At 55.2% G+C, this 23830-nt stretch overlaps 8 protein-coding genes across 8 annotated transcripts; 2 read left to right on the top strand and 6 right to left on the bottom strand.

Annotated features, from left to right (window-relative positions):
• Window positions 1–27: 27 nt before the first annotated feature.
• Window positions 28–6906, bottom strand: F5Z01DRAFT_614799 (RNA-directed RNA polymerase; the record flags this gene model as incomplete). Its single annotated transcript, XM_046260834.1, has 4 exons — window positions 28–4239; window positions 4983–6106; window positions 6159–6558; window positions 6616–6906. 4 exons carry the CDS (start codon window positions 6904–6906, stop codon window positions 28–30), a joined length of 6027 nt encoding a protein of 2008 aa, XP_046122632.1.
• A 1393-nt stretch (window positions 6907–8299) lies between these two features.
• Window positions 8300–9735, bottom strand: F5Z01DRAFT_643970 (ribosomal family S4e-domain-containing protein). The gene is made up of 3 exons (XM_046262754.1): window positions 9619–9735; window positions 9074–9496; window positions 8300–8830 (listed from the first exon to the last, which is right to left on the bottom strand). The coding sequence occupies exons 1-3, from the start codon at window positions 9630–9632 to the stop codon at window positions 8482–8484; spliced, it is 786 nt and encodes a 261-aa protein (XP_046122633.1). The 5' UTR covers window positions 9633–9735; the 3' UTR covers window positions 8300–8481.
• A 389-nt stretch (window positions 9736–10124) lies between these two features.
• F5Z01DRAFT_215273 (uncharacterized protein) lies at window positions 10125–12060 on the bottom strand. Its single transcript, XM_046258165.1, has one exon. It carries the CDS (start codon window positions 11754–11756, stop codon window positions 10290–10292), a length of 1467 nt encoding a protein of 488 aa, XP_046122634.1. The 5' UTR covers window positions 11757–12060; the 3' UTR covers window positions 10125–10289.
• Window positions 12014–13084, top strand: F5Z01DRAFT_643975 (uncharacterized protein). Its single transcript, XM_046262755.1, has 3 exons — window positions 12014–12425; window positions 12478–12796; window positions 12861–13084. The coding sequence occupies exons 1-3, from the start codon at window positions 12364–12366 to the stop codon at window positions 12945–12947; spliced, it is 468 nt and encodes a 155-aa protein (XP_046122635.1). The 5' UTR covers window positions 12014–12363; the 3' UTR covers window positions 12948–13084.
• Window positions 13085–13660: 576 nt separating this feature from the next.
• F5Z01DRAFT_643977 (uncharacterized protein) lies at window positions 13661–15923 on the top strand. Its single transcript, XM_046262756.1, has 2 exons — window positions 13661–15006; window positions 15070–15923. The coding sequence occupies exons 1-2, from the start codon at window positions 13703–13705 to the stop codon at window positions 15737–15739; spliced, it is 1974 nt and encodes a 657-aa protein (XP_046122636.1). The 5' UTR covers window positions 13661–13702; the 3' UTR covers window positions 15740–15923.
• A 383-nt stretch (window positions 15924–16306) lies between these two features.
• Window positions 16307–18193, bottom strand: F5Z01DRAFT_215293 (uncharacterized protein). The gene is made up of 2 exons (XM_046258166.1): window positions 17634–18193; window positions 16307–17583 (listed from the first exon to the last, which is right to left on the bottom strand). Exons 1-2 carry the CDS (start codon window positions 18053–18055, stop codon window positions 16536–16538), a joined length of 1470 nt encoding a protein of 489 aa, XP_046122637.1. The 5' UTR covers window positions 18056–18193; the 3' UTR covers window positions 16307–16535.
• A 1361-nt stretch (window positions 18194–19554) lies between these two features.
• Window positions 19555–21923, bottom strand: F5Z01DRAFT_690140 (ABC1 family-domain-containing protein; the record flags this gene model as incomplete). The annotated part of the gene is made up of 2 exons (XM_046266105.1): window positions 19555–21100; window positions 21154–21923. 2 exons carry the CDS (start codon window positions 21921–21923, stop codon window positions 19903–19905), a joined length of 1968 nt encoding a protein of 655 aa, XP_046122638.1. The 3' UTR covers window positions 19555–19902.
• Window positions 21924–22090: 167 nt separating this feature from the next.
• F5Z01DRAFT_215342 (uncharacterized protein) lies at window positions 22091–23795 on the bottom strand. Its single transcript, XM_046258167.1, has 4 exons — window positions 23787–23795; window positions 23371–23740; window positions 22916–23312; window positions 22091–22855 (listed from the first exon to the last, which is right to left on the bottom strand). Exons 2-4 carry the CDS (start codon window positions 23648–23650, stop codon window positions 22258–22260), a joined length of 1275 nt encoding a protein of 424 aa, XP_046122639.1. The 5' UTR covers window positions 23651–23740; window positions 23787–23795; the 3' UTR covers window positions 22091–22257.
• Between the last annotated feature and the right edge of the window lie 35 nt (window positions 23796–23830).

A 23830-nucleotide genomic window follows, 5' to 3' on the forward strand; every position in this document is an offset into this window, starting at 1 on the left:
TCTACCCCATGCGCCGCCCGGGGGCTATCAACTATCGTTTCCCATCGCAACAAGCTTGTCCATCGCCGATGCCTTTCCCTCCTCGCACTCAGGCTCGCTGTCAGATTCACTGTCGGATGGACTGGCCTCCCCGTTCATTGCGTCATGCCAACTGTCGACAGTGGACGAAGCGCTTGTCGTGTATGCGGACATGGGCTTCCCCTTGTGAGCTGAGCTGCCATCTTCGTCGCTATTGGCAGCGGTGTTAGAAGGCATTTCTTCGTTCACCTCAACCACAGCGGTCCCTGGCCCAAGCGGCGGCGGGACTGCGACGGGCGACTTGGCGTCTACATGTCCGGCTGCAATCTCCAACGCCTCAGAAGGCTTGCACTCGTCGTTTGTTGCGGTCGGTGCTTGTCCATTGCCAGTCTTTGTGTTGCCTTTCTTGTACACTGGCTGTTGAGATTCCCTGTGCGTGCCAGCCTTGCTATGCATCTTGGACTTGGCGGTTCCCTGCGCAATGCGGATCATGACATGAGGGAAAATCCATGGGAATGTCACCAAAGGCATCGCATGGGCGTCCAAGGTGTTGACAAACAGCGTGCCGTTCGCCAAGTCATCGCTCAGGCTCTCGCGGTGTTTCTCGAGTGTCTGCTTGAGCTCCATCTCCGTCACCTTGTACATGGTAGCCACAAAGGGATCGATTTTCTCAGGCCCATGCCCACCAGCTGCATTGTAGCACATTTCTCGAAACCTCTGCCGCAACGTGTCATACTCCTTCCCGAGGTGCTCCTGGCGCTTGTAGTCGCTGCCGATCACCGGCCTCGACATGGCAAAGCCGGTCCACAGTTCAAATTCTGTCCCGACCTTGTGCTGGACCAACACGCGGCGAACTGCTGTGTCATACTGCTTCTTGATTTTGCGTGCTGTGTCGAGGGTCTCTTCCTCGAATTCGTAGCGACCCAAGATCCTCTGGTCAAAGTCGTCCTCCCAATCTGGCTGAAAGTGGACAGCATGTGCCTGAACCTCGTCGTAAATCTTTCCCAGGGTTTTCTGCGATTGATATCGGCTTCTCTTTTCCATGAAATGTGGCCACTGCTTGGGCTGAAGTTCCGTGCTCCAGCCGACAGGCACGCCGGTTTTGGGAAAGTCGACAGCCAACGAATGCTTCTCGGCGAGACTTAGGCATCTCGCACTTTTGGGTCCTTCCTTCTGCACATCAGACTGGCCGAGATGGGCCACGGCCACCAGAGGAAGTACATCGTTCTGGATGTAGGAGACAAAGAAATCGCGAAGGTCGTCCACGGTCACCTTGTCTTCCACCTTGGGCTCTGAAGTTTCGAAGCTCATCGGGCTGGCATGCCACTCTTTAGGGATCAAAGACTGGTCCCAAATGACAAAGTAATCGTCTCCGTCAAGGTCTCCTCCCGACAGCATGTTGGGCAGGGGTCGATCGCCGGTACTGGGAAAAACCACAACGTCTTTGAGATGCTGCAGCTTCTCTACGTTGACGGCTCGCACAACTCTGATATCTCCTGGGTGAAGTGACGGATTCCGGCCCACGATGCAGATTCCTTCCACAACCGTCGATTTGTTATGGATCTTGGGATCAGACAGCTGCAGGAAAATCTCGGGGAGATGGGCGCGCTCCTGCTTCGGGTACGACCTTGCTTGTTGGTTCACGAACGGTTTCTCCCAAGCAGTTCGATGCCCGCGCAGCGTACCTGTCTCGTCGAGGCAGCCAAGAACGAATGCGCTTTGTGGTACATGGATACGGGCCTTCTCTTTGAGAAGCTTCAAAGACCAAGCCCTCCACAGGTTCAGGATGCTGGCCACGAACGGCTCTCGGATACCATCGCCGATGAAATCTGCCTTTAAAAGCTCGGCCATGATCAGAGTGGTCTGGTTCTCGTCGACAAACTGAGTCAAAAGACTGAGCGCCTGCTGCTTGTTTTCCTGCTTGTCGCCCAGAGCTGCCTCGAACTTCCGGAGTTGATCATCAAGAAGGTTCATGAAAGCCCCTGTCGGCACACCAAGACACTCAAGTATCGAAATTGTCTGTCGATTCAAGGTGGCAGTCGCCAATCTAGCACAGCGGATAATTTCGAGGCCATGGAAGCTGGTGGTAAACTTCTCCTGCGAGTTGCGTATGTGCACTTCCATCCCCTTTGCTTCGGGCCAAACGGTGAGCACGCCCTTGCAGCCCCCCATGCGAAATTGGAACGCCGAGCAATTGGCAGAGAAGGCATCCGTATCCATCTCCTGAACGATCAGGCGAGCCAGGAAAGGCGAGATGATGCCGACACCATCGCTGAAGCAGTAGCCATTTCTTTCAATGTCGGGAACGCGGACGATATGTGGGACCTGAATCCCCTTGATCTCTCTGGTTGTCGAAAAACACTGGCCCAGTCTCGCGGCGTATTTGGCAACGATCTTGATGTGGTCAAAGCTGCCCATCCATCTCCGGATATCGTCGCACGAAACGCTCTCCGTGGGGCAGAAGAAGTAGGCGCCACACTCTCGAAGCTGAGAGCTGCCGAATGCTAGGAACTCGTAGCGACGATCGCCGATCTGAATGCCCTGGTATAGGGTGCGTTCCAGCCGAGTGTACAGAGCCTTGTTCTGCGGCTTGTAAATGCCAATTCTACCCTGCTCGCCCTCATCCAGGAATTGCACGCGCAGAAAGCGATCCTGAATAAGGTCATACTTGCGCATGACTCGATTCGATGTTTCGGCGACAGGTGTGCTGAAATGAATCGTGGTGGGAGTCACGACGGCTTTGCGAACCAGCGTACAATAGTGAGGCAGTCTATTGCTGGTGTAGAAGGCTCCTGCGTCTGGGTTGGTGAAGAGCGTCATTGGGTCATCCAAACGGATTTTCTGATCAACTAGCCATTCCAGACGTTGCCTTGCTCTGTTGGGGTCACAGTTTGGTGACTCGTCTGGACTTCTATACTCAATGGCGAGCTTTTGGAGGAACTCCTCAGTGATATTGTGGTCGCTGATGAGGCCCTTGGAGATGCACACTTCGAGCTGGTAACGGACGGCAAAGTCAATGTCGAAAACGTGTTGCAAGCTGAGGGACGCCAGCGCTTCGCTGTGAGAGGTTGCTGCGTGGGAGGGTGGATGATCTACCTGCGCCCACATGGGAGCTTCGATGCCGGACTTCACCTCGAGATCCAAGTGCTCGACATACTGGACGTTGAAGTCTTCCAAGGCTGACTTGAACTGCTTTGTCAACTTATTGGTGGCATCGTCTGTGTCAAGCTGAAAACGGAAACAAGTCCACCGACCAATGTCGATGTGTTCGGGATCAGGGATGGCTTCATTGACAGAGATCGGGTACCAATTGTTGATGGTCATGTCTCCAGCAATGTGGGTTGCGCGATACCAGATATCCTGCCTCCCCCAGCGACTCTCGTTTGCATCTGCCATGGTGGTTCCCACATCGTCATTCCTCCAGAAGTACTGCGGAGGCTGGGTCAGAGGGAGAACAAGTGATGTAAATGTCCCATTCTGGTCTTTGAGCTGATAGACTGTCTTGATCTGGACCAAGTTCACCTCGATACGGAAGATTATTGGTCCAATGGGAGTACTCCTGCTCTTGGCCGGAAATCGTGCTTTGTGCGGAAATTGTATGCACAGCCTTCTGTGTCGACTGTTGAGCTCAAGGACTAGAGGCTCCTCTTCCATTGGGGCAGCCCGCTTCATGGCGCTCATAGTGTTTGGGCCTGTCATGACACCAAAGTCCATACCCGTCGGTTTGAGCGCAATGAGCATTGGGCGTTGTTGGCCCCGTACACCCGTCATTCTGATAATGTTGCCTGCTGGATCAAGGCTGAAGGGGCCATACGACCATTCCTGTGCATCTTGACGAGGAGGGAGAATCTTGATCCTGACAGCCGTGTCCTCTTGAGGATGTGTGACAGTATACTCCCCATTGTTCCAAAAGTTTCTCGATGGTGGCGGCTCGAACCGGACGCTGGCCTCGGGTGCGCGACTGCTGGAGCGACGTTCGTCTTGCTGCATGACCTGCAGATGAACAATGTTGCCCTCCCGGCTGAACCACTTCCAGAGATGGCGCGTCTCGGTGTTCTTGGGCAGCCTTGTGAGTTCGAGGGTGAGACTGGGCCATTTCTGCCACGGCAGAGAGCCTCCTTGCCTTGGAGGTGGCTCAGGACACAGAGGAACGGGATCTTCAGCCTTCTGGCATATCGTTTCAGTATGTTGTTCGTCTTTGCTGGTGGCAATGTGGCCGTTCTGAGGTTGTGTGGGGATCTCTTCAACGCGTGTTAGCCCGGTCGTTCTCGCCATAATTGAAGATACTGACCCATAGTGGACATGGACATGTTCACCTTGCGATCGGCTTGAGGAGAAGACTTCTGTTCGCGAGTGATGCCGTTGGAGATGAAGCAGACGAGTGACAGCGTCGAGCGTCGGGCCGTTGATGAAGGAATTCTACCTTCGGGTCTTACTGTATTGATAGCATGAGAAGATCTGTCGGCTGGGATAAAGAGTAAGGCAGTGTAGAGATTTGACGAGAGAACAATCTTGATTGAAGAAGAAGAGGAGGAGGAGAAGAAGAAGGAAGAGCAGGAACATGAGGTAGGAAGGAGCGCTGCCTTCAGGGAGGTTGGGCGAGGAACGCAGGAGAAAAGCAGCCTGAGCAGAGCAATAGCATGAAATCGGTGTCTCCAGTAACAAGAAACCGGCTGATATGTAGCAATGGGATCAGAATCAGACCAATCTTTTCGGATGACAATGCCCAAATGGTGTTTGGTGTTTTCGTTTCGGCAGAATGAGGGTAGCACAGAGCAAGATCAAGCTGTTTGTTTGCATTACCAGTATCTTCCTTCGTTGTTTGCCTGCTCTCAAACGCCGGAAGGCCACCTTATCTCTTAAAAAGCTTTTTGTCCATCGCACAACACCAGTATCCCCAAGATAAGAGCCTGGGGTCACAATAGAAACGACCCTTTCTCTTATATGCTTTTGCTCACGGCGACCGCAGTCCCGCCATTGACCTCGACCAGCTGTTCCTTGAGCTCCTCCTCCACCAGGGACGTCTCGATACCAGCGGGCTTGGCCGTCGCGCGAACAGGCATGACCCCATGATTGCGGTTGTAGCTGTTCTCCATCCCAGGGACGTCCATGATCTTGCCCGGATTCATAAGCCAGAGAGGATCGAGGGCGCCCTTGATCGCGCCCATGACGCCGAGCACCTCCGGCCCAACTTCCCAGAACAGGGACTCCTTTTTGCCCCAGCCAATACCGTGCTCGCCAGTACACGTGCCCTCCATGTTGAGCGCGCGCTTCACCATGTTCTTGACACATGCCTCGACTTTGGCGCGCTCCGCGGGATCCTTCTTGTTATACATGATGCTCTCGTGGAAATTGCCATCGCCAATGTGGCCGAGGATGCTGGCGAAAAGACCGAGGTCGTCCATCTCCTTCTTGCTCACTTCGATTATATCGGCGAGACGGCTAAAGGGCACTGCGACATCCGTGCTCCAGACGTCCTCGTCGCCCTGCCTCAGAGACAACATGGACCAGAGAGACTCTTTCCGGGCTGACCACAGAAGCTTCTGCTCCGCCGCGTCCTTTGCGAACTGAAAATTGCCACCCTTGTTGGATTTTGTGATGGTGTCGACCAGGGAGATGTGTTCCTTCACGGCCGCCTTTGTGCCCGAAAATTTGAAGAACAGCGTGGGCAGCTCATCCCACGTCAGGGGCGCCGTAGCGCCGCTCTTGTTAATCACCATCATCTGCACCTCGTCCATCACTTCCATCGCAGCAACGGGTATGCCGGCTTGCATCACGCCGGCAGCAGCCGATGCAGCGTCGCGAATGGATGGGAAGCTGACGACCGCAACAGCATAGTCCTCGGGAACAATGGCCAGCTTGAGGGTTGCCTCTGTCACCAAGCCCAGAGTACCCTCGGAACCGACAAAGAGGCTGTTGAGGTTGTAGCCGGCAGAACACTTGCGTGGCCTGCGACGAGTCTTGATGACCCGCCCATCGGCAAGCACAACTGTCAAGTTGATGACCCAATCTTTCATGGTACCATAGCGCACAGCGTTAGTTCCCGAGCAGTTGGTACCAATCATGCCGCCAATCTTGGCCGTCGGACCTGTCGATGTTAAGTCATGATCTCACTATTCTTTTGCACCATCATCACTCACCAGGGTCCACAGGAAAGAAGAGTCCACTGTCCATGTCCGCCAGCTGCTGGTTCAGATCTTGCCAGCCTATGCTAGGCTGCACCACAACATCCATATCGTCCTTGTTGAACTCGACAATCTTGTCCATAAACGCAAAATCGACACTGACGCCGCCATACGGTGCAGTAAAGTTGCCCTCAAGGCTCGTGCCACCCGAGTAGGGGATGATGGGGATGTGGTGCTCATGGCAGATCCTGGCAATCGTGGACACTTGCTCCGTGGTGTGAGGATACGCTACGGCCACAGGCAACGTGTCGGGGTTCACTGTCGACCATTCTGAGTATCCATGGCGGTGCAGATCCTCTGGATCAGTTGAGATGATGTCCTCGTCCCCCAACTCGAAGGCTATCTTCTGGATGGCCTGGGCAGCAAGTCAGTACTGGTAGTGGCGTGCGAATTTGGCAGCAGATGGGCTCACCTTTTCCATCTCCTTGACAGTCGCATAGCGAGGCTTTCGTACCACGGCGGGCTTGCCATTCACCTCACCATTCTTCGAAACTTGTGCAATGCCCCAGCCAAGGACACCAGCGGCTCCGGCCACTGCCAGCACTCCTCGTGTTGACCATGACCTGCTTGCGCCATCCGGCCGCGCACCAATGTCGCCCGGCTTTGTGGCGAGACGCGCCGAACTTGAAGAGAACGGCCGCCAAGTACCTTGGTGTCTAGACGACTGCCGGAGCAGCGCCCCAAGTCCGGTGCGACCCCTCATGACCTGGTGTCTAGCCCCGGTGCTAGCCGAGCTCTCGTCGGGGTTGAATCCAGGTAGATGAGTCTGATGACAGCCTCACAGTTGAGGCAAGGTCAGATGGAACAACGCAAACGGCGTGAGAGAAAAAAAATTGAACAAAGGAAGAATGCAACCGGACAAGCTTCATGAGGATTCGGTTAGAGGAGCCCAGAGCACGCCATGGATGTGGATACGGCGTGGGGTGAAGCCGGTCACGAGTCGATGACAAGGCCGCCGACAATGGATTCCCGCGATGCGGTGCCTGCCACACTGCAAGCCATCCTATCGACGCAATGCCGCCCTCCGAGATGAGAAATGGTCAAGGCTCGGTTTGTCGATCTCGAAAGAGGAATGCTAGCAGCATCCCGACGGACAATACTGGTGAACAACAATACGAGTTGAGTCCGTTCGGGCGGGCCCTCATCACTAACACCAACAAGTGCCCGTTAGCGGTAGTGGAAAAGAGCGGGTTCGCTCCGTGCTGAGCTTTGCCAGAAAGCGGCCATTGCGAACATCGGCCGCCCCCTACCTACGAGTCTTCACTCACGGAGGATGATGATCGGTCACCCATTGGCGCTCACCGACACGCGCATCTACACCACTCTGACCAAAACAGAGGTGTGTCGCGTGAGAGGATGATGTCAAGCCCTCGTTGTCGGCGTCCAGTCGCGAGCAGGCGTCCAGTCATGGGCAGGCGTCGCAGCCGACGCGAGTGACGCGCAGGACGTGCGTGCGTGGGATGCCACTCAATCCGCCTCCGCCATTTTCTATTCGGCTTCTCCTGCATTAGCATTAGTCAAGCCTTTTCCCAATTGCTTCCTTTTGGGAGGCTCGTGCTGCAGTTGGCAGGTCGCATATGCGGTAGGGGACCCCATGCGTCTCACGTAGCGCGTGCCAGCCCTCCGGTCCATCGGCGCCATTGTTCAATGCTGGAATGCCAATCTGTCGATTCGAAGTGAACCGTAGGGTTCCTTTGCATTCTGCTGTATACGTACATCACGCATTGGGGGACAGCTGCGGGGGGGTTGTTCCCCAGGGTGAGATGTCAATGATTTCGATCGTGCAGCGACGCCGGCGGCGCTAACGCAATATGCCTTCCCAGATTGGAAAATCTACGGCGAATTCCAAGTCATCGAAGCAGCTTGATCAGATCATCGTGGCACACCGGTTTGCCGTTAATGTAGCAATTCACAGGTGCCCGGAAACTGGACCACCGTGTTCGCGGTCGCTATGAGAGAGACAGGTGTCTTGGGGCTGCTGAGGACTGGGATGCTGAGCGAAGGTGATGGGAATCAAAGGCCCAGGCAGGCAAGCCTTCCCATCCTGCACACACAAGACATCACGACAAAGCTTTAAACTGTCTACGGCCAAGATGAGTCGGAAGTGGTTCAAGGTATCTTTTCTCATGCCTCGTGAGGCTGACCATATCTCTACGACTAGTCAGGGCTATCAAAAGTGAACATCAAATCCGAGACTCCGGTTTCCTCATGCCTAATTGAATTTCTTTTGTGAAACCCCCCCGTTCCCTAAACAGACCCAAAGACCAAGTGACATATTTTAGTTGGCAATGGCGTAGGCACGGCGGCGGTCACGCTCCTCGGCAATGGAGAGCTTGACACCCTTGCCTTTGGGCAGGGAGATCCAGGGCTTCTCCTGGCCGATGACGAAAACGTTGCTCTCACGGGTGGCGAACGAGTTGTCAATGGCGTCCTTGATGTGGACAATGTTGAAGCCTCCGTCGTGGCGCTCACGGTGGGTGATGACACCGACACGACCCATGTTGCGACCACCGGTGGCCATGGCAATGGCGCCAGTGTCGAACTTGATGAAGTCAGAGATCTTGCCAGTGGCGAGGTCGATCTTGACGGTGTCGTTGACCTTGATCAGAGGGTCGGGGTAGCGGATGCTAGAGAACACACAAGTCAGCAAGGGGGTCGGTTGAGGGGTACATACAGCCGTTGGGATGCAGCTTCGCTCTTCCATCGATGTATAGTCTGTTTTTCCCTCTCCTCTTCTCATTCTTCTTTCCCTTCTCTTGGAGTGCAGTGAAATTAGAAGAAGAAGGAGAAAAGAAGAAGAAAAAATAGGACTCGACTCCGAATCGACCAAAGCTTGATCCAACGACTGAATGATGTCTGACAGAACTCACGTTCTCGCATCGTGCGTGACCAAGAATGGGATTCCACCACGGCCGAGCTGGACGCGCTTGACCTTGCCGAGCTTGTACTCGGCCTCCTCATTCTGGATGCGGTGGACGGTGAAGCGGCCCTTGGTGTCGTAGACGAGACGGAAGTTCTCGCCCGTCTTGTCAATGGTGATGACGTCCATGAAGCCGGCGGGGTAGGTCATGTCGGTGCGGACCTTGCCGTCGACCTTGATCAGGCGCTGGGTGAGGATCGACTTGGTCTCGCGGTAGTTGAGGGCGTACTTCAGGCGGTTGCGGATGAAGACGATCAGGGGCATGCAGTCGCGCAGCTTGTGGGGACCGGCAGACGCCTTGGGGGCGTAGGTACCGGACAGCTTGTCCAGCAGCCAGTGCGAGGGGGCACTAAGGCGCTTCTGGTGCTTCTTGCTGGAGGAGAGGTTAGCATCGTGATGACTTTGGGGAATCGACGAGGCGGCATTGCCACGACGGCAGCCGGTTCGCAGCTGATCAAATCGTCTGCAATGCCATCGTTCAATGGTTGCACGTACATTCCGCGGGCCATGGTGTCGACGGGCTACTTTGTCGGCGGGTTGGTGAGGTGTTGGGCGGTTGTCGTGAGAATGAGGTGCGAAATGCAATCCACAACTTTTTTCGTGAGAGCAGAGTTGAACTCGGTGGGGGTTCTGCCCTAGCACGCTGAATTTCCAAGATGTGCATAGAGAGTCACGTGCAGATAAGATTGTGAGCTCGGCCATCCGCCCCACCTCCCCGAGGTCACGTTGGCTCCATTCTCAGCCTCGCAGTGGAATCGGAATTGGCGATACCGTTGCGTTTTCACATCATAGTCAATGGTCATGCTCGTTGCAGAGAGCATGTCAGTCAAATTAAATGGACTTCGCACTAAGTAAGCCGAGCTGTACGTTGTGCGACGGCCACGGCAGCTAAGAAGTCTTTACTACGTCGTATCAAATCTTGCTAGTGCAGTGGTCTTGGAAATGGGTTACTGTCACCATATGAAGGCCGAAGCCACAAACATATAAGTCTGAGCGAGGATATTACTTGTACAATTCCAGGTGAAGCGCATGCACCGATCTGCATTCGCCTCAAATCCGGGGGAGATCTTGCTCCATGGGTATCTAAACACACTGCATAAGGCAGTCTAAACTCTTACAATGCAGGCCACAAGGCTGCCCCTGAGGCAACGTGACCGCCGCCCGTGTTACCTCTTCGGGAACGACGTGTTGATCGGTAACGCAATGGTAGGTTCCAGGGTACTACCGCCGATCGTCATCGAAGGCTTGTGCTCAAACGTCTTCTCGTCAAAGTCCTTGAAGACGGTCTTGCTCATGTTGCGGACTCGGTCTCTGAGGTCTGTCGGCGCCCGCGACTGGAGATGCAGTTCTGGGTCATTCCGGATCTTGGTCCACTGTGACCCATGCTTCAACAAGCCCGTCTTGATGTCAGAGTCTTCTTGATCGGTGAATGGCCGTCGAGGTCGACGATTCCCGTGTTTCAAAGGCCCACGAAGCTCTAGTGCTTCGAGATCCTTCGGTTCTCTCCGGTGGGATCTCTTCTTTTTCACTCGGACTGCCGCATCCTGTTCTCGTGGCGGCGTGATCGCGCCTGGTGAATTAGGTGTATCGGAATCATGGAGGATGTTCTCTGCGTAGAGTCCCTTTCTTGGTCTTTCGGGCACCGGAGTGCCCGAGGGGACATCGCCTGCGGAGGTATCATCGTCATGACTCCGAGGCCACACTGTGCGACACCTGTCCTTCAAGTCACCGGCTGATCGATCATTGAAGGTGAAATCAGGATCGTTCTTAATATCGGTCCACTTTCCCATGCCATGTTTGTAGATGCCGCGTAGCAAGTCGTCAGTCTCCTCTTTGGTCCATTGCCGCCTTCTTCTTGTGACGCGTTTTCTCGCCTTGCCGCCGTCGGGATCCGACAACGCCGCTGGTTCGTGGCCATGGCGTGAGGTTGGTCGAGACGGGGGATGTGATGGGGGATGTGACGTGGAATGCAATGGGCCAGCATCATCCAAGGGAAAAGATTGAATGCGAGGCAGCGTCGCAGAGCTCTGAGGCGGCGGATTGTAGTCAATGCCCACGATCATCGGCGGGAAACTGGAATCCTGGCCACTTGGTTGCTTCTGGCTGGGCGGGAAGTTTTGCAATACAGGCAGCTGAGGCCATGGCGGCCGTTGACCGGAGTGTATGCGCTTGCTGGCGGGCCGTTCAAACCAGTCATCGTGCTGGCGATTCGGATGGAATGACCCGTCGCCATTGCTGTCGAGCGACGGAAGAGTATGCGTAGCATCGTTCCCCAGCAGCCACGGCAGAGAGCCCTCCTGCGGTATCTCTTCCAGAGTCTGCTTGATAGGCAGCGTGTCCTGGAATAGGTCATGCGCATGACGCGGTCGATTGTTATCTGCCCGATAGCTTGCGTTGTCGAGGGCTAGGAGTTCGCTTGGTCTGGGGAGGAGCTCGTTCGGGGCATCGCGAGAGCTTGGCTGGGTGGTGTCGACGATGTCGTCGAGCTTGGGTAATCGCGGTGGGCATTCGGACGGATCTGGTCGGATGCCCCCTTGAGAAGAGAGGCGTGACGTCCTAGAGATGTCTACGTCGTCTGAGGGCTGGTTCAGGATGTGCATCAGCCGTGGCTCGATTGTACTTGCCGAAGCCATGGTAGGCTCCCATGTGACAGGCGAACATTTGAAAGAAAAGAGAAGAGGGCAATGCAGGCAGGCCTTGCAGACCAGCCTCTACTAAAATATGAGCGTCAAGCCATGTAGAGGTTGGGAGAGAGACCCTAAGGTACGCGACGAGCAATCTCTGACGCCGGTGGCATGAGTGTCAATTAATGAAAGTGTCAAGGGACCGAAGCCGCGACGGAAGCGCACACGCATGTGATCCGGTGACCCCTGCTAAGCTGTTAGTGTTTTGCGCGACTTTGAGCATACAACTCTAACACTCCTCCACCCCCTGTCCATGATCTACGACGGAAGCACTCGCGTCTCAGAACTGGCCGAACGAACTTTTGATCATTCACTTGAGCCTCGGCGCAACATTTTTTATCTGGCGATTAAGCTGTCGACAATCTGCGCTCTCGTTTTGCGGCGCGTCCCTGGCCCTATCGCGCGATAGGCGGAGCGGGGTGTAGGAATCGACGTGTCAACAGTCAGCGTCTAACAATCGACCTCAGGAACCACCCGTGGGACCATCAATTGGCCGTCATTGAAAAGCATTGCCTTTGCCTCGGAACCCATTGTCTGCCCTGTGCTGCTTCACACCATGGCTTCGCTGCTCCCGACCTTTCCGCGACTTGTCTTCTCCGTCATTGAGCCAATTTCGCTGTATGTCCCTATGCAGTCTGTGCCGAGAGCTCTCTGACAAGAGAACGTACAGCGTCGCAGGTTTCTTAGGAGTCGTGATCGATCCAGCATGGTTCATCGCCGAGCAAATCCCCAATGCGGGAGTGGTGCCGGTCAACGATAACAGCATCCTCGTCGCGTGGCAGCTTGGGAACCTGTACCTCCTCATGGCTTTCATGGGCATTGGAATCTTATACACAACATCCGAAGCCAAGGTGGTCAGGGGCTATCTGACTGCCTTGTGGTTGGGCGACGTTGGCCATGTCGCTTTCACTGCGTATGGTTTGGGACTGGAAACGCTCATGAGGCCTCAGGAGTGGAATGCCATGACACGCGGCAACATCACATTCACGGTGAGTATCTCTGCAGGGAATGGCGAGCCTGTTATCACAGGAACATATACTCACAAGACACCAGGTATTCTTGTTTGCTGTGCGTTCAGCTTACTTTCTCGGAATGTTTGGCCCGGATCGCCCTGCCCCTGTGACGAAGAAGGCGCATTGAAGTCCAAAGCGATACAGAATGTTAAGTTCGGCCAATCCCGCAATGATACACGCCTTTCCTAGAAATTGTAGAATAAATTATTCATAAATTCATATAGTTATGTGTTACATACCTATGTTACATATGATAACTTGATGGCATATGACGATGAGTCGATGACCGCTCACATTTCACCCCCAGGGGCGAAAGTGGTAGTAGTGGCGGAAGTAGTGGTAGCGTATTTCACCCCCGGGGGCGAAAGTGATTGAATACGTACTAGCGCCGGACCAGCCAAGGCCCAAAGTTCAAACCTACGTCTGGCCAGGGATGCGTCGCGTCCGGGGAAGGCGGGTCTGCGCAAACGGCCAATGAATCCCAGTCGCTACCCGAAGTGTAGGGTTAGGGTTAGGGGTAGACCTCGCTGACTCGCCCAGATTGCCGTAAAACCTCAGACTTTGCTCGCGACAAATGAATTGGGACTACCTTTGCGGGAAATTGATCATTTACGTGGCCTTTTTCCTGAGCTCTGTGGTGCGTTGTTTATTTGTGCAAAAACAGACCCCAGCACCCTCTCCCCCACCCCCGTAGGCAGTATTTGTCGCGACATGCAGCAGTATCTGAAATCCAGTCTTGCTTAGTGTGAATCTGTTAGAGAGCAGAGGCCTTCTTATCATGGATATGTGGGGCAGTGGTCACGCTGAGATTTGACGGAACCTAAGTCAGGAGATGTCGCGTCCGTTGGGACAAGCCTCGACATAAACTCGTCAAACCTGACAATGTCAGATCAACCTCGGAAGCGCAGGGCGGCGGCGCAGAAGAACGTCTATGTCAATCAACAAAAGCGCACCAAAACTCAGCCTTCAGTCCAGCCCGAGGACGACGGGGACAGCAATGTCACCATGACCTACCTCGAGCATCGCCGCAACGCACCACGCGCTTCGAACCCCTTCTCGACCTTTGCTCCAGCGACCTCTGAGGCTGATAATTCCACCCCTGAGCCAACGCAGACAACACTCGCCGATCCGGCAGAGGCATTTGTCACGCAGGTTTCAGGGGACGAGTCCGAGATCCAAGTGAACACCGCTCGGCAAGACGAGGAAGGTTTGTTTGTCGACGACGAGCAACAGTCATCGCCCGCTGTCGACACGGAAGACGGACTTGGCGACGAGGAGACAGGCGACACGCAAGAGTCCAACGAGTCCGACAAAGAGAGCAAGCAAGTGGCGCTTGAGGAGCTCGCGATCCAGTGTCACAAGTTGGTGGAGGTACTTCGCAGCTCCGACAATGACGGCCAGCCCAAGACTATTGCGCTGAGGCGAAAGCTATTTGGCATTGTTCGGGAGCAGTTCTGCGGTCGCCTGTCGTCCTTCGTTAACATCGACAAGGTCGGGGACCTGGGTCTGAACCCGAGCACTGTTGCTGCGGAACTGGCCAGGGCCAATCTCGCGTCCACACTTGATCTGCTCCACACGATCCAGTACGAAGTACTAAGCGCAGAGCCAGAGGAGGACCATCCGTACATCAACTTTTATCTCGCTCAAGTCGACGACTTCTTTGCGAGCCTATTCCAACCCTTTGGGGACCTCGAGAGGGAGAATACTCTGCTGCACCTCAACATCCGCACAATGCTCGTCGTGGAAGAATTGGCCAACAGGCCCAACGACAATGTTATACAGCTCATCGCCGAGTTCTTCTTCGATGTAGAGGAGGATGCCACTCCCCTGACCCAGGACAACTACGCCAGCCGGCTCACAGGCAGCCGTCTCAAAGACCTGTCCTCTAAGTACGGGGATACGACCGACACGATAATGAAGCTGGTGAGCCCCAGGATTGCGGATATCATTTCTACAGTAGAGGAGGCGGACAACACCAATCAGGACCGCGCAGAGGCTTTGAGGGCCAAATACGACAAGAACAAGCTCATCCCGGAGATCCGCAAATGGGTACTCGATACATACGACCTATCCAGATTGCAAAGTCGACCAACAGAGGACCGCATCCTAGATGAAGCTGAGAAACTTGATTCGCAGTCGGAAATAACAGTCTCGCTCCGCCAATGGCGCGATGTGGGTGATGAACGGTAGGTGATTTACAATGCGACCTGCTTTACTACAACGGTGGGCTGACGAACTACCTGCAACAGACCGACGTTATTCGACACGCAAGCCCAGACTTCGAACATCCTTTCATCTCCAGTTCGAACAGCAGGAGACAGTGGCCCTTCTCCCAGACGCGCTGTGGATGTCCTAACGGACGTGGACATTATCGGGCGGCCCCCAGCAAGTGTAGTGGACGATGACGACGAGAATCCGTTCGAGACGGATAGCCGTCAACCAGATCCGGATCGATCCGCCATCGTCAAGACCCAGCTGAGGTCGGCCCCTGTGGTATCGTCGTCAATGCCTCCTCCGCCTCTGCCCTCCCAGCGCCCACCACCACCAGCACCACCACGGTCATTCCCCTCCAGTTCCGCATCCGCGCTCTTTCGCCAGCGTACTCCGTGGAGCGAAGAAGACACGGCCACCCTCGTCAGGCTGGTGGCGACACGACAGGCTGGGTGGGCGACCATAGAGCAGAGAGACCAGGATAAATTCCAGCACCCCCGGAATCAGCAGGCCTATCGTGACAAGGCCCGCAACTTGAAGGTCGAGTATCTCTTGGCGGATACGCCCCTGCCACCCGGATTTGATCAGGTTGCCTTGAGGCAGAGGGATGTCGATAAGATCGTGAGTGAGGGCAAAAATCCATATCGCCGGGAGGTGGATGTTGATGGGGACGGTAACCCCATCGACACGGATCTTGCAGCAGTCTGATGCTCGCGCGCGTGCGGAGAACGATTGGGTGGTCGTAGGTAGGTAATTTTGGACAATTTGAATAGCTGGAACTTTGCGAACGGGAAGAGATTGTGTATAGGGAGGATTGTTTTCTTTGTTAGTAGTATTTAGGTAATAGTCAAGTGGCTGCAAATGCAACACCGCAATTGCGATGTTCAAACGGCTGCCGGAAATGATTGAGTATATTTTCTTTTGGTCAAACATCCCATTCTGCACTACTCTACAGCTGGAAAAAGGTATGTTCCCCATATGGGTATCAAATGTCTTGGCCCGCTGGACAAATGTAAATGCCACATTGAACACGGATCTTGGCCGCATACTCCTGGACCCTGCCAGATTTCCCCGTGGCAGTTGATGTAAAGAATTCGGGACTCGCCTCGCCAAACGTAGTAAAGAAGAGAAAATTTGGAAAGGATTGTGTGATGCAAAGAATGTCCAGATACTCGCCGGACCCCGCGAGGGGGTCCGTGGCCTCTAGGCAAGCTTGAGTTTTGACTGAAGTCAAGGCACGCCGGGCTGAAGTGAGAGCGTGAGCAGTGGTGCGCCACGACGTTTGCGAAAGCCGGACGCCAAGCCGAGCCGGCCATTTTTGGAAAAGAAAATGCAAGAACTTCATGAAAAAGGGGGTATGCCGCGAGCTGATCATAGCTGTAAAAAAAGTAAGACGCGCAGTGCACGCCAGAAAAAAGGGGGGGGGTCCAAGTCGCGGCAACAGGTACCGAAGGAACGTCTCAAAGTGGCCGTATCAACAGGTCGACAGTGCTGCATGCCTGGCTCAGCGTCGGCGATGGGGTAGCTGATTCAGCTTGAGGCGACTCGTCCTCCAGCCCTCATACCACTGCTCCCTGCTGGCTTCACGGAGCTCGGAACGCCACTCGCTGAAGACGGCCTCCTTGAGGCGAGTAAAGTCACAATGGTCCTCGTTGTACGGGTCCGCGAAACCCCAGGGAAATTGTCGGCCGACGACACTAGGCTCGTACAGATCAGGACTGATAATCGAGAGTGGCAGGAAAGGAGTCTCGTCCACTTTCGAGTCCTCGTTTGCCTTGTGGCGGCGGATAGACTGGGTTGACTGTCGCTTGGAGTTGGGCGACGAAGGGGGTGAGGACTTTGGCGCCTGATTGCTCTCGTTACTGACATCGTCTTCATCCTCCTCCGCAATGCGACTCGAAGTCACACTATCAGTGTCCTCGTCTAATCCAAGAGACTCAAGTGGGTCCAGGTTGCATTGCTTGAAGGTCTCCCATACAGCCTTCTTCAGCACGTTCATATGCTTTGTCGCCACAGTGTCTGCTTTTGAAATGACCGGAATGACCGTTGTTTTGCCCTGAAGCAGACGCAATAGCTGCATGTCCAGGTCCTCATCGAGGCAGCCGACGACGCGCATGTGTGGCGCATGGCCGTTTGTGAGACCGGCGAGACTTCGACTGGCGGCGACATTTCTGTCCAACCTGCTGGGGTCCAGAACGAGGAAGGCTGCATGGATATGGGTGTCTTGGATGCCTGGGGACCGCACAACCTTCATCTCCTCGGCAAAGGTCTCTTCGAACTTGCTCTCGAGGAACGAGTTGAGCTCTCGGAGCTGCAAATCGACGACGTTCTTCTCCAGGCCCTCCGAGTCCCACAGAGTCAGACCAATCCGTTCTCCGTCCATTTCAGTTTCCAAAAAGTGAGGGATGAAGTTACCAGAGCTGGGGGCTGGCATTTTGAAATCATCCTCCTCTGCCTTGTGTGTTCGCTTCTTGGCGGGTAAGGCCAGAGCTGTCTTCAGAAACTCAAGGAAAGACGTCTTGCCCGAGTCACGAGTGCCAAGAATCAGGACGCTGCAGGGCGTCAGTCAGTCGTGTGCGACAGGTTGGGAAATGTGACATACTTGAAAGGCGTGGGGTCCTTCCTGCGTCGGACCCGTCTGGGGCTGTTGATGGTGCTGACTGCGCTGCTCGCGTAGCTGTATCGGCCACGATGGGCCATGCTCTCCGTACGAGCATAGGGGTCGAAGGCGTTGGCTGGGATGGGTGGGATTGGGACCGCCGCGGCCACGGCTTGCGCATGGGTCGAGTGATCGTTGGAAGATTCGGGACGCAGCTCTGAGCCGAAGGATTTTGAGAGTTGCTCAGTGTGGTTGGCGAACTCGGGCAGCTTGGGGGGAATGCGAGAAGCAGCGGCGCGCTGCCTCTCGAGCTCAGCCTCTCTAAGGGCCTGAGCCTTCCTGCCCTTGCTGCCAAACTCGCCGCTCTTGCTGCGTTTGAGCAACATTCCGAAACTAGATCGACGAGGTTCTTGGGACTCGCTCATTTGTTCTTGTCGTGAAATGGTAAGGTAGCCGAGGGCTGGCCGTCGGTCGTGGAGAAAACGTGTAGGCGCTGGTTTGTTCTCTGCTGAGGCTCTGAACGAGGGGAGGCGCAATTGTCAAGCGCAGATATCGCGCGCTGGCCTGGGTCGCGTTCGTCCTGGAGTCGCAGTCGCGGTGACGTGGAATTGGTAAGTAGCCCCTATTGCTTGCGCGGAGGAGACCTGAGCAAGAGGTAGCGAGCGACAATGAACGAGTAATGTGAAGAAGGAAAGAGGTCGTCAATCGCACAAGCGACAGAGCCCCGTATGCAAAGGAGACGTCAGCCAGCTGTTGGACAGGACGAATGAAGAGAAGGACTGGACTCGACGGAGAGGGACACGGTGAGTTAGTTGGCTGTCGAAATGTCCACGACGGGAGGTAAGGCAGAGGATCAGCGCCTCCTGGGCCTGGGCAACAATAAAAACGGCCCCAGACCAGCTTCCACTTCCAGTCTCCAATGGCTCCGGCGCCAGTCCAAACCCGGCCCAGCGGGGGGCCACGACAGGCCGGGGCCTAGCTGTTTCTGGCGTCGCTCGCATGGGCGACAGGCTGCAGGGTCCAACCAAGCTTTCCACTGTCAACATTAACCTGATAACCTGTTGAAGCTCCAGTGGTTTCGTCGTCGCTGGAAGACATATGGGAACTAGTTGAGGTCCGCGATTGCAATCCACAGTCCCAGTTTACAAGTGCCGTCCAAGGAGTGCGCTGTGGATTGCTACAGAGCGCAACCGCGTGGCTGTCTCAGACAGACACAGCGTCAAACCTGTCTCACTAGTTGCGCGGTAGCGTCTGGGGAATGACTCGGGCGATCTCTATGGCTTCCAAGTACAGAACCAATCTTACACGATTCGACCCTCTATCCTAGGCTTTAATTTTATCTCATCTTGTCTATTGATAAAGTCGGCAACACTAACAATCTCCAGCGATCTGGTGCCATGCGCTTCAGAGAACCAGGTGCCCGGTGAATTCTGTCGATTTGAGATACGTACCCAAGCACTGGACCGACGTAGGCTCACTGCAGCCTCCCGCGGTGTAATTACTTGTGCAACGTCGTGTTGGGCACGAAATCGGCATCGGACATCTTCTTGCCTGCCATCGGGTTGGCGCATGCTCCGCAGGCAAATTTGTTTCAAGTGACCAAGAAACATTTCAAGTGCTGCTCAAACAAATGTGCCTACGACGAGCTGGGCACCTGTGTTATTATAGCATAGCCGCTATAGCGTCCACAAGCGACACAAGCTGGCCGCCAACATGAAACACATCCGCCCGCCAATCATGCCCCCCTGGCGTCTGCAGCTGGAATCTGATGCCCCTTTACATTGCAGATTGGGCCCACCCGGGCGCGTCTACACCCGTCGAATCAATCTGCACTCGGGGTATTGCTCTTTGACAATATTGACACCTCGCGTGGTCCATAAAGTCCATATGCCGAAGAGGGGCCTCGCACCTCGTTAATGATGAGATGCTGAAACACTAGCCGTCCGCGTGGTGGTGGCCTTTGCCGGAGGCTCGTAGCACACACTATTCTTCTTCGATGGTCGGCCAATGATATGTGACTGGTTATATCATAAGTGCTCTGGGCTATGATATATGCAATTATACCAGACTACAGTAGAGAAGAAGACCAAAGCGCCTTGTCGAAGACTGCCAGAGACTCAGAGTGGATATAATATGTCTAGATACAGTATGCTATCTACAGCCCCTGCCAGGGACCCAATGCCCCAAACGCCCAGCTGAAAAAAAAAAAAAAAAAAAAAAAGAAAAAAGCCTGAGGAGATGTATGCGCGGATTCCCTCTCTCTACAGTCTAATCATCCCTCAAAGACATCGCCTTGCAATTCAACGCCGTACTCGGATGCCATCTCCCGCATGCGCTGCTCCATCGCGTCTTCCATGTTGCTGCCAAGACCGAGCCACGACCTGGCCATGTAGAAGTAAAAAGCGACGTCGGACGCCGTCATGACCACCTTGAAGATCAAGTGTCGAAAGGCATTGCTGAGACGGTGATCCCAGGACAGCTTGGGGTCCTGGTAGAGACTCGAGCTCGCCCACTCCCCCATCATCTTCAGCCGGTTCACGGGCGAGCCCATGTACTGGTTGTTGCCTTGGACGATGCGCATGTTGCGTCCCAGGAAGAGGAGTTCCTTGGGCCACTTGTCCTCGTCCGCCAGCATGTCCCGGACACCCTGCTTCATCTTCTGCTGGATGGCGTAGGACCGTTCCGAGGGTGTCATGTTCTCCATGCCGGCGTCAATCTTCTCGCCTCCCTCATACGGGCGTAGGAGAGTGGCCGTGGAGAACAGGTCGGGCGATTTGATGCCCCATTTCTCCGTCACGTCGGCAATCGTCTTGTTGTCAAACGTCATGAGCGCCTTCCAGAGAACGCTGTACTGATGGCGGAATTCGTCCGTCAGATAGACATACAGGCCGTGGTCGATTAGTACCAGCTCTGCCTTGCCGCTGGGGAGGCGTCGGATGAAGATGTTGCCTGGATGGGGGTCGCAGTGTACCACACCCCACTTGTAGATCTGCGCCGAGAAGAGGTCGACCATGGTCGTCATGACCTCCTTGGTCGAGACCCCGAGACCACCTTTGCCGCGCGGTCCCTTCCAGCTGTCACGGTTGGGCTTGAGGCTCTCGTTGAACGCCTTTGTGCGCGCTTCCCTCCGCAGGGCATCCATATCAGCGGGTGGAAGCGGCTCGCCAGCGCCTGGTGACCCCTTTCCATACCCTCCTAGCCACCTTGAGGTCATGGTCTGCTTATCCCACAGCCTGACACCTTCTATCCACTCCGTCGTCAAGACTCTCTTCGAGGTGAGCTCGGGGTAGACGGTCGGAATGTACACCCGGCCCTTGAGCTTTTTCTCTTGCTGAATCAACACGCGCATCGTCTCCGAGTTCTGTGCCTCGTTCTCAAAGTCCATCTCTAGCTCTAGACGCTCGATGATAAAGGGAACAAGCTTGTAGTAAGGAATGTCAAACCACTTGGAGTAGATCCACGTCACAGTCCTAGACGCATGTAAGCACACTTCCAACCAGAGGACAGCCGAGTCACAACTTACTTGAAAGACCAAAGATCCATCGATCTTTGCTTGCTAATCTCACGCTTCTGCACCTTGATCGCAATCTCTCGGCCGTCCGTGAGTTTCGCCCAGTGCACCTGCGCGACGCTGGCGCTGGCCTTGGCCTTGCGCTCCATCACGCCGTATCCCTCCTTGCCGGTGAAGCTGACGCCAAAGACCTCCTCGACACTCTTGCCAAAGTCCTCTCGGATGACCGCCTCTACATCCTTCCAATCGTCCTGCGGCGCATCGTCAAACATTTGCGCAAACATCTTCTGGAACTCCGGGGGCAGCACCGCGCTCTGCATCGCAATCGCCTGGCCGACCTTGAGGTAGAGGCCGCCGTTGTCCTGCAGGAGGTGGAAGACGCGCCGGGCGCTTCGCGCGTGCAGGTCCTGGATGTCGCCGCCGACCCAGGGGTTGGGCCGAAAGTTCATCTTGTAGTCGAGCGCCACGATCAGGCCCGTCGAGAATGTCCGCGCGGAGCGCAGCAGCCCAAAGGAGAAGAGCTGCCCGTCCACAACGTAGACCAGGCCGCCGACTGCGGCCAGGAGGACCAGTCTCCGCCCCCATCGCCGCCCCTTCTTGTACTCTTTCGCTGCCTTGGGGGCGCCCAGCTCACTGGGCGACGGTGGTCGGAGGGGCTGGAAGGGACCGCCGGATTGGAATCGCCGTGGGATGATGGTGATGGGGCTGGGTTGCGCGCGACACCGCCGAGGGATGGCGCGCGCGAGGCCTCGCGAGGCACCTAAGATGTTCTGGCGGAACATGTCTGGCTGCCGTTGGGCTTCTTCGTCATAAGCGGGAAAGGGATGGTGGTGGTTGAGGGAGTGGTCTAGAGGCAAAGCTAAAATTGATTCATTAGTAAGGGTTCAGGTCCAGGTCCAGGTCGCGTGAGAACTTCCGGTCCATGACGACACGGCCCGAGTCGGCGTTGGAATTGCCCGCCTATTAACCCCGAAGCCGGTCCATGTCGGTCTTTTGATAATGGTTGGCTACCCGGGACCCCAAGGTACTTGGACGCTGCTGCTGGTGATTACTTATTGATATGACGACCATTTTCATGTCTTATTATACCGTTTTCGTGCTAGAAAAATAAAGCCATTAAATCTCTGCCCACAAAGTTGCAAATCGCTCAAGCAGATCCTCGTCATTCCCCAACGCCGTCTCCAACAGCTCATACGCGTTGTTCCATCCTCTCCGCTGCATCCCTCGCACACCACGACTCAACTTGTCTATAAACCAAGCTCTTGAAGCCGAACCTGGCGCCGACGCAATAGCTCCCACAATGATCTGGCATGAAGTCAAATCCATGTAAAGGCATGATCTGCCGGGCAGACTCTCCATCTCTGCCTTCAGCTCATCTGCCAGCGAGGCACATGCGCTCTCATCCACCTCAAGAGGCCACGATAAGGTGGATAGTAACCGATTGGCCTTGGTAGTGCATCTCACGTACGGATTGCTGTGTGCTTCCAGTACAAGGGTGCGCTGTTGGATAATCTCAGAGACCTCTGCTATCGCTTCGACCTCGTCCCGTCTATAGCCGTTCTGCCGGTGCAAGTGGACCATTCCCCGGAGCAGCACCACGCGGTACGCCAATGCCGACGTAGTGGTGATGATCCCGTCGGCATGGTCCTCGAGGAGTTCAACGAGTTTGGGGTGGTATACTCGGGGGAAGCCGATGACATCGTTGACGGTGTCGCTGCTCCAGGATTAGCTGCCCACAGTTTTGCATGCAAAGTCCGGTCTAGGTGTGGCCTACAGAATCATGAGATCCGTGAACAAGGCCGGTAAGCTGGCCATCCCACGAGCCTGCCGCGCTTTGATCGTCTGTACGAGGCCATTCATGTGGATCTCCCATGCTGCGTCGTTTCGCACCATGCGCTCGCCCAGGGCCATGGTCAGCACAGCGCCAAAGAATCCATCAGAATAGGTGTCATCGGACGAGACCCGACTGATCACCATGGCTGTTGCTTTATGTAAATGCATCTCTGACCTCAACTTACACGCCAAGTCGGGTGACCAATACCGAACGGCTGCGGCCATGGTGGCCTCGACAAAGGCTGGCTCCGATGCCATCGTGTCCAGCCATAGCTGGTCGTTCTCGCCCCCTGGCAGAACCCTATCGTGAAGGAATATGACGGACCAAAATTCGTTGACTGGACAACTCGATTAGCTCACCGATGGACAGGGACATCCACATGGGACAGCACCCACGCAGTTCGGCGGCGTGCTGCTTGTCAGCCCTGGATGTCGCGATGGACAGCGCCATCGCCAGACTGCTACTTGACAGCTGGGTTCTGAGTGAGCATGGCGAGTTCAGCTTCTGCGCCTCGCGTGTTGATTTGTCACGTTTGTCAGCATCTGCTTCGGCCTTGCGTTGCCTTCGATTCGCAAAGTTCGTCTTTGTGACATGGCCCCTCACTCGCTTGGCCGCCCGTTTCGACAGACTTGGCGCCCCTGTCGTGTTGAGGAAGACAAACCCTTCCGGAGCCATTCTGAGTGACTGCTTTTGGATAATGAGTTTCTCGGCCACTCAAAGCCCACGGCAGTGGGAGGGCGAAGTGTATGTAAGCGATGGAGTTCACTATCGGGATCAGCGAGGAGCGTCATACTCGAATAGGAAAATCAACTTTCGGTGGGACGCGCCGTCGAGCTGCATGCCAAGCTGCTGCTT

Source organism: Emericellopsis atlantica, assembly GCF_019669845.1.
Source record: "Emericellopsis atlantica unplaced genomic scaffold F5Z01scaffold_2, whole genome shotgun sequence".
Classification (NCBI taxonomy): domain Eukaryota; kingdom Fungi; phylum Ascomycota; class Sordariomycetes; order Hypocreales; family Bionectriaceae; genus Emericellopsis; species Emericellopsis atlantica.

Coding starts and splice junctions, on each gene's coding strand:
- F5Z01DRAFT_643970 (XM_046262754.1), bottom strand. Junction 8,831..9,073: donor GTCACGCACGATGCGAGAAC/GTGAGTTCTGTC, acceptor TGTGTTCTCTAG/CATCCGCTACCCCGACCCTC.
- F5Z01DRAFT_643975 (XM_046262755.1), top strand. CDS start 12,364: ATGGCTTCGCTGCTCCCGACCTTTCCGCGACTTGTCTTCTCCGTCATT. Junction 12,426..12,477: donor GTCATTGAGCCAATTTCGCT/GTATGTCCCTAT, acceptor GAGAACGTACAG/CGTCGCAGGTTTCTTAGGAG. Junction 12,797..12,860: donor GCGGCAACATCACATTCACG/GTGAGTATCTCT, acceptor ACAAGACACCAG/GTATTCTTGTTTGCTGTGCG.
- F5Z01DRAFT_215342 (XM_046258167.1), bottom strand. CDS start 23,650: ATGGCTCCGGAAGGGTTTGTCTTCCTCAACACGACAGGGGCGCCAAGT. Junction 23,313..23,370: donor GCAGCACGCCGCCGAACTGC/GTGGGTGCTGTC, acceptor CGAGTTGTCCAG/TCAACGAATTTTGGTCCGTC. Junction 22,856..22,915: donor TTCACGGATCTCATGATTCT/GTAGGCCACACC, acceptor ATCCTGGAGCAG/CGACACCGTCAACGATGTCA.
- F5Z01DRAFT_215293 (XM_046258166.1), bottom strand. CDS start 18,055: ATGAGCGAGTCCCAAGAACCTCGTCGATCTAGTTTCGGAATGTTGCTC. Junction 17,584..17,633: donor AAGGACCCCACGCCTTTCAA/GTATGTCACATT, acceptor GACGCCCTGCAG/CGTCCTGATTCTTGGCACTC.
- F5Z01DRAFT_643977 (XM_046262756.1), top strand. CDS start 13,703: ATGTCAGATCAACCTCGGAAGCGCAGGGCGGCGGCGCAGAAGAACGTC. Junction 15,007..15,069: donor CGCGATGTGGGTGATGAACG/GTAGGTGATTTA, acceptor TACCTGCAACAG/ACCGACGTTATTCGACACGC.
- F5Z01DRAFT_215273 (XM_046258165.1), bottom strand. CDS start 11,756: ATGGCTTCGGCAAGTACAATCGAGCCACGGCTGATGCACATCCTGAAC.